Consider the following 11,397-nt stretch of genomic DNA (forward strand, 5'->3'; position numbering starts at 1 on the left):
AATCTACAAGATGAAAGTCCTAACTGATTTAAACTCTACACATCTTTATCTCTTAGAATTTACAATAATTACCATAGTAACTCTAGTTCTACTAGAGTGTTCACTAGGCCACCATGGCTTCAAGTAGATGGATTTCTCTATGGGTTTTGTGAGTCAGGCCAGTTCAAGTGGGTCAAATGAGCCTCATTTAATCAGTTGACCTCCATGAGACATTCTGTATGTATTCATCACAAGCTTTAATTCGTAGCCTATGACACTAGTACATACATGTGTATTAATTAAATGACTACTAGACTCCTTAAATTCATCCATTGTAGTCACTTTGATTAAATATAACATTGATGACATCACATTACTTAATAGTTGGCTCCCATCCCGATGGGCTTTAGGAAAGCCCTTTTTTGTTTTTTTGTTTTTTTGAGTAATGGTTTGAAGGATTTTGATTTCAGTTACGGGTGTAATAGGGATGGTGAGGAAAGAGTGATCAGTCTAGTGAAGGCAATTGAGTCAAGAGAGGTGGAGATAATGATCATGAATGGTGGAGATGTTGAATTGTGGGGTGTGTAAATGGTAGTAGTGAACGTTGTAAGGCTGGGGAAAAAAAGCTATTGAAAAGGGTGAGTTGGGAGAAAGTGTATTGTGTGTGAGCTTGGGGTTGTAGGTTCGATTGGTGGAGCTGGAATAGTGAATATATGGTGGTTTGAGATGGTCGGAGTTAAAGGCTAGGCAAGGACTAAGAATAAGGAGTGGGGAGTACGGAGAGATGAGCGACAAATAAAGTAAAAAAGAAAAGAAAATGTTAAATATTTTAAAATACCGTGTTTAATTACATGGTAGTGACGTAGATGACATATCAATATTTAATAGTATAATTTATATCACATGAGACTTTTGTGATGGTTTTAACATTAGATAATAGTATAGTAATTAAAATATTAAAAATTATAATATTAATAACCAAAATGTAATTTAAATTATAATAATTAACTATTTTATAGTTAAAAAAGAAAGAAAGAAGGAAACTCTAAAATTTGGTTCATCATTGGAAAAGCTATTGAAATATTTTACTGTATTTTTCAGTAAAAGTTAGACATCTGTTTTTCTTATTTAATTTTGATTTTAAAGGTTTTTTTTTTCTTATCACCAAGTCATATTAACAACGACATTTTTGTTGTATAACAAATCTTGTCATCATTTTAGTCCCTAATGATAATTATGATAGAAGTTAAGAGTTATATTTAAATAAAACCCTTTCAACAATCAAATATTTAAACAGAAAATTTTTATCATTCCGTCATTAAACATAATGATTAAATAATTCACCATGCAATAATATCCAGGTAACATGAGGTATTTTATAAATAAATAATTTTCCAGAAGAAAATTTTTAAAAAAAAATGAAGAAAAATAAACTATTAATCACTTAAAATTTGTAAAATTTTATTCAGCTCAACTAACACAGCATATTTTAACGATGTCATTTAGGTATATTTATCCCATCGAAATAGATTTAATTTTAATATATATATTTGTTTTAAACTTGAATTTTAGGCTAAGAAGAAAACGAATCATTTTGTTTTTCTATATGAAATAGAAAAAGAAATGTAAAGAAAATTATAGAATTGATGGAAGGAATAATGAATAAGCTAAGGCATTTAGATGCATATCCAAAGGTAAATGAGGATTTCTACAGCCGAACACTCTCCGGTGGCTTCATCACTCTCGTCTCCTCCGTCTTTATGCTCTTGCTCTTCTTCTCCGAGATCCGTAACTTCCTTTACTCTGCTCTATGATTTGGATCTGTTATGTTCTTCCCTCAATTTAAATTGATTTGGTCTTCTTGATGATATACGGCTTAGTTGATCTGTTCCATCAAAATGTCTTTCATTTTTTGTGGTCTCGGTTGTAGGATTATATCTGCACCCTGTGGTTGAAACAAAGCTTGTGGTTGACACTTCAAGAGGGGAAACTCTACGCATCAATGTAATCTTAACTTCAAATTTTCTGAAGATTCCTTCTGTGTCCATGTTCCATTTCGACTTATAATTTCTTTATTATATGCTAATTCGGATATTCTACATTATCAAAATTGAGTGTAAATGTTATAATTGTTTCTTCTTCTTTTTTTAAGTTTCATTCATCGTAATGCGATGTAGGTCCTTTGGGATTATCCCCTCTAATTTCTTAATGTTCCCTTTGGATCTGAAAGTGCAGTTTGATGTCACATTCCCTGCTATCGCATGCTCAATTCTCAGCCTTGATGCAATTGACATAAGTGGAGAGCAACACCTTGATGTTGTATGTATTGCAAGATCTCATGCTTTTTTTTTCCAATTTTATATTGATGGGTTTTGTCTTACGTCAAGTGTCGTAAAGGAAATGCATGTGCATGCGCATGCCCATGTACTTGCTGCTAAAGTCATAATGTCATTTATTTTTGTCTAACTTGCAGAAACATGACATAGTAAAGAAAAGGTTAGATGTAAATGGCAATGTTATAGAAGTGAGACCGGATGGGGTTGGTTCTCGCAAGGTTAGCTATATTGCTCGAAGTTGATTTCACAGTCACTCTCTTTTTTTCCCTTAAAGGATCATAGAAACCAGACATTCAGCTTACTTTTTGACCTCTGCATTTCTCTCTGCTCATAATTATTTTGCTTCTCACAGATGGAAAAGCCTTTACAGAGGCAAGGTGGCAGGCTCAAGCACAATGAGACGTATTGTGGTTCATGTTATGGTGCAGAATCGGTATGCTTCATCCATCTGGTTTCTATCAGCTAGTTCATTGTGATACAAGTCAATCCACTGGGTGCATGTTTGTCCTGAATATGAAGGATCTTTGACTTTATTTGTATAGGCCCCTGTACCTTATTCTCTTAATCCTAATAAGTATCGTTTTGTGATGCTTTGCCTAGATATTATATAAAACTTTTGATAAGTAGCATTTATTCTTTTTCTTTTGGTTATTTCTTTAATGTCTCTAGTTTTGGATGTGGTTTATGAGGGGTGAAGAGGCAGTTCATGTAGTCGGTATTTAGATAGGGAAAAATCATTGAAACTAGTCCAGTTAAGAAGTACTATTTTCTTGCTCCAGGTATTTTTATCTTAATCTGCCCTAATATTCTAATCACTTCCATCTTGAAGATTGATGGTGAGTGTTGCAACTCCTGTGAGGAAGTTCGTGATGCATACAGAAAGATAGGTTGGGCTATGTCAGATCTGGATTTGATTGAACAGGTCTGTGTGCATTAGAGCTCTATCTAATTTTTAGGTAACTTCAATTGGAATGAGACATGCATAGTCATATGTGCAGGGATAAATAATATTGATTTTGCCTTTGTTGTCTTTGATATTGATAATCATGCTTGTGTTCATTTTTATTTTGGTAAGCTATGTAGAGGCCATAGCATACATTAATAAAACCTCTTTCCCCTCCTTATAATGCCTACAGAGTACTCCAAATACATAGAAAAATTTAAATAATGAACATACCCATGTCATACACATATCCATTTCCATCACTCATTCTGTCATACACATATCCATTTCCATCACTCATTCTGGAGTCTAAGTAATATAGCTTCTTCGTGCATGAAAAGGCTTGATTCCTTCTATTTTTCAATAGTTAACAAAAAATATACAAGTGAGGTTTGCGTGAGCCAATATCAATAGTGTACGCTTGTCCAAGTGTAGTTGTACTTTATTTGCTTTCTGGTTTGCTCATCAAAAGATTTTCTGTTTCCCCTTTACTGTTGACCTACATGACTTGACCCTGGTTTATATCTTGGTTTATGTGTTTGTTCTGTTTTCTGGCGTTCAGTGCAAGAGAGAGGGCTTTTTTCAGAAGATTAAGGATGAAGAAGGTGAGGGGTGTAATATTTATGGCTCTTTAGAAGTTAAAAAGGTGGCAGGGAATTTTCATTTTGCACCTGGGAAAAGCTTTGATCAATCAAATATTCATGTACATGACTTGCAAGCATTTCGAAAGGACAGGTTTAATGTAAGGCCTTGCCCTATTATTTGCATTCTTTATGCACATTAGCTTGTCTTATATGGAAAAATGGTTATCTAACCCAATTTAATCATGTTTCATGTACATTTGATGCAGTTAAGTCACACGATCAATCGGTTAGCTTTTGGAGATTATTTCCCTGGTGTGGTGAATCCTCTTGATGGGTACTGCCAAATTTCTTCTTAATCGTTTAATGTTGGCCATGTACAAAAGCTGGATGTTAGCAAATGATTCTTTTAACTTATGCTGTTCGTATTTCTCTCTTCTAAATTTCAGTGTCCAATGGATGCAAAAACAACCAATTGGGATGTACCAGTACTTTATCAAGGTTAGCTTTCTGTGTGAATGCACCTTTTCTCCACTTTTTATCAGTTATCTCTTCTATCTAGTAATTGAAGGCAGGACATTACCCTGGATGTACACTAATTTATTTTTAGTACTTCATTTTAAACCATTAGCCTTTTAGTGTATGCAACATGTGACATCTCCACTCCAACTTCTGCATATATAAATGTTACATGATCTATCACTGTTTCAAAATTTAATCTTTCCAAATATTCGATAAAGACACTACATGGAAACCTAAATGGTGCAATACATAAAAAGTCTGCCTGATTAAACTTAGTTCATGCTGTCAAATTTATTGAAACATTTCCTTTTTGAAATGCTAGTGACACTAGCAAAGAGATCCCTAAACATTTCCATTTTGAAATGCTAGTGAGACTAATCCTTGAGAGCATGAAAGAATAATGCAATCCCTTAGACTGAGTAGCAAGAATTATTACTAGTGTTGTACCCTCTTGAGTGGATTGATGGCTCATAGTCATTTTAAGGGGGCATGGATTCTTCAATTTTGTGTCAGATACATGTAGCAGTTCTTGTTTCTAAATGAGCTTTGAATAAGAAAAGGGTCTGTTAGTTTGAGGGATTTTTAATAAATTTTCTCTTGTAGGTTGTTCCTACCATGTACACAGATGAGAACGGACACACTATCCAGACAAATCAGGTGTAACTAAAATTTGCAAAAGATTCGATTTGGCCTATTCTTTCATTTTGTCAAAATGATTAATGCATGAGAGATTGGTATTGCAGTTTTCTGTAACAGAGCATTTTAAAGGTGCAGAAAGAGGCCTTCTCGATAACCTCTCAGGAGTTTTCTTCATTTATGACCTTTCTCCTATCAAGGTTGGTTTCTCCTTTGTTTTTTTGTTTTCATGCAATCTCAATGTCTGCATCACCTTCCATGTTCTCTTCTCGCCACTTTCATATGTACAAGGGAAAGCCTTAGAGATCTGTTAAAGGGAGGTGTAATAAATGTTAGCTTAAGTTAGGACTGTTTTTCAAGTTGTTTCGATTATGAGTCCTGCTAATTCACTGAGCTTGTTTTAAACTTCATTTCGCAGGTGACTTTCGCAGAGGGACATGTCTCATTCTTGCACTTCCTAACGAACGTTTGTGCTATAGTTGGAGGTAATTGTCCTTTGCCCTTCATGGTTGATGTGTTGAGTATATATGTATGTTACAATCGGATAGGTGTTGTGCATTGTACGGCAGGCGTTTTCGCAGTTTCGGGAATAATAGACTCGTGTATATACCATGGTCAAAAAGCAATGAAAAAGAAGATGGAGATAGGTAAATTCAATTGATGATGGATAGAGCTGGTGGCTTGAAACTGGGGGGCTTCCGCTTCATCTTAATTCCAGTTGGGGGGAATTGAAGCAAGCAAAAATGATAGACCACTGCCCCGTACTTACCCCATGGCCTGTTCATTCATTACCGACCGAAATTCTGTTCACAATTCTCTCGTCTATGCTCCAATTATATCGATTGATCGGTTCATATAAAAGATGTATCGACACAAATTTGGGTAAATTTCATTCAATTGCTTCAATTTTGACCAATCATAAACGGACCCCCTAATGATAATAATTATGAGTTGGGATTTGAGCAATTTTCAAATGAATGGATGGGTCTTGACACCACCATCATCTACTGCTGCCTGCCTAACTAGTAACTTCCAAGCCAACTTGCTTCCCTATATTATATTAATTTCAACTTTCTTCCATTTGACAGATTGCGTTTACACTTCAATAAATATTTGAAGATGATGACACAACTATTAAAAATGAATTTATTTTTTAAATCTTAATTAAACTCCAAATAGTAAATAAAAAATAGTGTCGTCCTCTATTTATCATGCCTTACTTTGATAAGAAAAAAAAATTGAAAAAGAAGGATGAATTCAAATCAAAATTCAATCCAACTTATAAGCTATTTTGGACCCAAAATCATGATTATGTCGGAGATATTAATGCTTCTTTTGGTTAGCATGTAATGATAACATGATGATTCAGAAAGAAAATGGATAATCTGAAAGTGGAGAGAGGCCAGCATGATTATGAGCGAAAAAAAAAAAAGGAACACGCGTGCGTCCATAACCATAATTGAAATTCAATACACACAGACAAAGAGCTGTTGCAAACGCGTTACTTTAAAGTAAAGGCACTGTTTTGTGTAAAAACAAAATCTTAAGAAATTGTGACTGTTGAAAACAGGACTAAATTTTACTTTACGCCAAGGTAAGGTAGAGAGGTTCCCCACCATTGGCGTAAATTACTTAAACCTTCGTGTCTTGGGTCTATTGATTGTTAGGTGGTTTTAAGATACCAAGAAAACTCTTCCCTTGTTTGTGCCAAGCTCCTGAATTCTGGCTCATTCTCGGGACTCAAAACACACTTTCAACACAATTCAGTATCCCATCATTTCACCGTTCTGTAACTTGTCACTAAACCACTTATAAGTGTAAGTTGAGCTTTCGGGTTTTTTACTAAATTAGTATAAAAAAAATTAAAAAATTTCAAAATAAGACACCGAAAAAATTAATTACGGAAATGGTATAGTTAGGGTGGTCACGCCACTCTGACAGGTGGCACCACCCTGACATGACCATCAACAGTGCACAGCAACAGTAAAAAAAAAAAACACTAAAAATAAAAAAAAGCTGAAAACGAAAAAATAATAATAAAAAAGGGTTATGTGGGTGCCAGAGGCGGCACCAGTGTTGCCTCTGGCGAGGCAGCAGACTAATTAATGGGTCCCACAGCAAGACACTAAGACTGTAAAATATATTTTAAAAATAAGATATGAAAAAATACAAAAAAAGTGTCAAAATCAAGGTTATTTATTAAATTAATATAAAAAACATTTACATAATCCATTTGAAATATTTTTGCTAAAATAATATAAAAAAAATAAAATACGAAAATAATATATTTTAAAAAAGATCTGAAAAAATACAAAAAAGTGTCAAAATCGGGGTTATTTTTAAATTAATATAAAAACACTTACATAATACATTTGAAACATTTTGGCTAAAATAATATAAAAAATAAATATATTTTAAAAATATATTTTAAAAAAAATAAATCTGAAAATCAGGGTTATTTATTGAAAAATATAAAAATATTAACATTAAACATATTGAAAAATAATATAAAAAATACTTAAATAATATATTTAAAACATAATGTACTAAAAAATAATAAGAAAAATAATATATTTTAAAATATATTATTTTCGATTTTATTCTTTATATTATTTTAGAAAAAATGTTTCAAATGTATTATGTAAGTGTTTTTTATATTAATTTAATAAATAACCCCGATTTTGACACTTTTCTTCGATTTTTTCAGATTCTTATTTTTAAAATATATTATTTTCGATTTTATTTCTTCATATTATTTTAGTACATAATGTTTCAAATGTATTATTTAAGTATTTTTATATTTTTCAATAAATAACCCCGATTTTAAACTTTATTCAGATTTTTTCAGATATTATTTTTAAAATATATTATTTTCATATTTTATTTTTTATATTATTTTAGCAAAAATATTTCAAACGTATTATCTAAATGTTTTTATATTAATTTAATAAATAATCTTGATTTTGACACTTTCTTCGATTTTTTCAGATCTTATTTTTTAAAATATATTTTATAGTTTTTAATATATGAGACCCACATATTAATAACTGGTGCCGCCAGCCATAATACTGTGCCGCCTAGCACCCACATGACCCTTTTTTATTATTTTTTTTTTTGTTTTCAGCTTTTTTTTGTTTTCAGTGTTTTTTTTACTGTTGCTGTGCACTGTTGATGGTCATATCAGGGTGGTGCCGCCTGTCAGAGTGGCGTGACCACCCTGACTATACCATTTCCGTAATTAATTTTTTCGATGTCTTATTTTAGAATTTTTTAATTTTTTTTATACTAATTTAGTAAAAAACCCTGAGCTTTCTAAGCATATTACACGATGTCACGGCTCGTTTAAGCTTGTATAATTAATAATTCAATTCCATTCAACAACCTTCTCTTAAAAAATTTCTGTACATACCACAATTTAATTCAAATATATACATTACTGCAATTTTTTATTTAGCAGATACAAAAGCTCATCTCTTCCAAGAATTTTCCTCCATTTTCAGCTACTTAATATCATGAGCTCTGTTGAATCTAAGAAATATGTTGAGTCAGAAAATGAAGAAAACAACGATACCAGAGAATACAACATAAATAACATTTAATTCGTACAAAATACAAAAGCTATAAACTTTTTTTATAGACACTAACAGATTTCACCTTTTGGTTCAGCAAGAAAAAAAACGAGCTGACCAGCATGGAGAAAATCACAAATTCTTATGAACACAAGCACTTACACTCATTAACAGACTCTTAATAACCTAAAATACATGCCACTGCAACTGCCAAAAACTCCATTGCAGCTAGCTTTACAAAAAAAAAATACACGAAAGGAAACTCCTAAACAACAAAAGACTGTTACACAGAAAACGAAACTTGGGTTTTTCCCTTCAGGCTTTTAGAATGGAATCCCAATCGATCTCTGAAGGGTACTTGGACAACATAAAAGTTTCCGAAGAAGAAACGACTTCCGGCCATGGTTGTTCGTCGAAATCCGAGAATGTAAGATCTGATAAAGGTGAAGATACAGCCGAACCCTCACTCTCGGATTGAACCGTAGACAAAGATGAGGAGTTCTCCACTTTCGCTGTATTCTCCTCAGGCTTTGGCTCTGCCATGTCGGATTTTTTGTTGTTCCTGGTTTTGGTGTCTGCCGTAACCTTGGATGATTTCTTCTTGCTCCCTTGCTTAGGGTTTTGTACCAAGCTCTCACAAATGGCTTGAAGCTTAGCGTCAACAGAGGAAGGCAAAGGCTTGTAGTCACCAACGTGGGAACCGTGGTGACGAAGGTTAGGGAAGTTGAGTCTCGCAAAGTCACCTCTTAGTTTATAAGCTGCTTTGTCATAAGCCAAGGCTGCTTCCTCAGCAGTGTCAAAAGTGCCTAACCAAAGACGTGTCCGGTTTCTAGGTAACCGGATCTCAGCGACCCATTTTCCCCAGTGGCGTTGCCTAACTCCTCTGTAAAGTTTGGTGGGTTTGGATGGCGCACCAACGTGTTTCATTGGGACAGGTTTAGGGCAAAGAAAGCTAACCATCGGGTTACTATTGGCGCTGATGGTGTTGGGTTGGGAACTTTGGCAAAGGTAGCTTGGTTGGTTGTTGTGGAGGTGGAATTGAAGCTGGATCTGATGGATCTGAGCTTGTGTCAAGCTATTTAGCCCAATTGTTGAACCAGTTTGAGGCTGTTGGGGACATGATACTGAGTCCATTGGTGTAGGGTAAGGGTAACAACAGCTATTTGGGTAAAAATTAGGCTGTGTTTCGGAAGAAGAGAAAGAAAGGTAAGAAGTAGAAGGAAGAGAAGAAGGGGAAGGGGAAGGGGAAGGGAAAGGGGAAGAGGAGGAAACACTTTTCATAAAAGGTTCAAGAGCTTCCATCAATTCTCCCCCATATAGATCTGATTGATCTACTCCACTACTAATGAAATCCATTGCAGCTGCCATTAAACTAAAACTAGAAATAAGATGAGGACCAAATTTTAAAAAAAATTTTACCTGTTTCTTACCAAAACTTGAAGAACAGGTCCTAAATCCAGAACGGATTAAAAGAGGTTTTTCCTTTTAAAAATAGACAACCCTTTGAAATCCAACCAAAAAAAAAAATTTAAAACTTTGAGGGATCTAAAATTACCCACAAAGCGAATATATCTACAGACGAAAAAAAATGAGAAATTTTCTAAGATTTACCTCGAAATAGAGACAAATATTGAAACTTTATATCAACAAAGCTGAAGGAAATAAAAAAAAAAAACCTGGATCTCGTTTCTGAAAACACCTGACTTTTAAAGAAATCCTTGTCTAAGTTTGCTTTTGACCCATTTGCTAAGTACTGATGAAAAACAAACCCAAAAAAATCAGATTTTGATTCAAAAGACAGATGATTAACAGAAAGGGATTCAGAGAAGCGGGGAGTAATAGAAAAAAGGGGGAAAGATTTTCAAACAACAAAAACCAGAACCACTCAAATTGTTTAGATCTCACCAAAGAAAAAAAAAAAAAGCTCTCTTCTTTTTCTTTCTCACAAATTTATGGTGTGAAAAACTCAGCCTCACTTGGTTTATCCTCGCCAGCTCCCTTCACTTTATATACAACTTCAGCTCCTTAATTAACTCGCTTAATCACCTTTATTAATCATCATTAACCCACTGTTTTTAAGTTTTAGCTACAATTGTTTCTATTTTTTTATTTTTTTTTTGGCCTTCTCTCCACCGAGCTCTGGTTTCCTAACGTCAGACTCATTCGATAAGTTGTCTGTACCCACTTATGTTCTACACGTGGAAAGATCTTATTCACTGCCGACACCTGTGCTTTAACTTACCGTCAGATACGACGCTTTTTGGCATGGATTTAATGGCCTGCAGAGTATGTTGACCATTCGTGCTTGCGTTCACACTTCACACCTTGAGTAGAGAAAGGTTAAAATCTGCTATAAGGCCCTGCATTATTTGTAATTTTAAAATTTAGTCAGAATTTTTTAGTTTCTTTATTTTTATATTTCAATATTCAGATCTAATTAATAATGCTATTGAATTTTTCCGTTAAATTTACTGAAGTTATTTTTGAAACAAAATTACTTATTTGATAACGTGTAACTGAACAATGACTTGTAATAATTCCAAATTTGAAAAAAAATTTAACTGTGTTAATAATTTGACTTGAATTTTAAATTAGAAAAGTAGGGAACTCAATTCTTGAAATAAAAATCAAAGAAATAAATTTCAATAGAAAAGTATTGAAACTTAGAGCATATTTTAACTTTTTGTAAATAATAATATTATAATTTCTGTTGTTTAAATAATATCAAATTCTATCATTAGTCTATGTACTTTGTATAAGTTGTAGATTTAATTCATATACTTTCATTTGATCAAATTTAGTCAATATACTTTCCATTTGAATTTTAGTCT

The 11,397-nt window shown here is 33.3% G+C and overlaps 2 protein-coding genes across 2 annotated transcripts; one reads left to right on the plus strand and one right to left on the minus strand.

The window, feature by feature from the left end:
• The first annotated feature begins 1,493 nt into the window (after nt 1–1,493).
• On the plus strand, nt 1,494–5,920 carry LOC108469075 (uncharacterized). The gene is made up of 13 exons (XM_017769969.2): nt 1,494–1,767; nt 1,910–1,983; nt 2,215–2,298; nt 2,453–2,533; nt 2,668–2,748; nt 3,145–3,237; nt 3,821–4,000; nt 4,109–4,176; nt 4,289–4,340; nt 4,965–5,018; nt 5,105–5,197; nt 5,416–5,482; nt 5,567–5,920. Exons 1-13 carry the CDS (start codon nt 1,626–1,628, stop codon nt 5,656–5,658), a joined length of 1,161 nt encoding a protein of 386 aa, XP_017625458.1. The 5' UTR covers nt 1,494–1,625; the 3' UTR covers nt 5,659–5,920.
• Nucleotides 5,921–8,380: 2,460 nt separating this feature from the next.
• Nucleotides 8,381–10,568, minus strand: LOC108469948 (ethylene-responsive transcription factor RAP2-4-like). Its single transcript, XM_017771079.2, has one exon. It carries the CDS (start codon nt 9,932–9,934, stop codon nt 8,882–8,884), a length of 1,053 nt encoding a protein of 350 aa, XP_017626568.1. The 5' UTR covers nt 9,935–10,568; the 3' UTR covers nt 8,381–8,881.
• Between the last annotated feature and the right edge of the window lie 829 nt (nt 10,569–11,397).

The sequence above is a fragment of the Gossypium arboreum genome, chromosome 5 (assembly GCF_025698485.1).
Source record: "Gossypium arboreum isolate Shixiya-1 chromosome 5, ASM2569848v2, whole genome shotgun sequence".
NCBI classification, from domain to species: Eukaryota; Viridiplantae; Streptophyta; class Magnoliopsida; order Malvales; family Malvaceae; genus Gossypium; species Gossypium arboreum.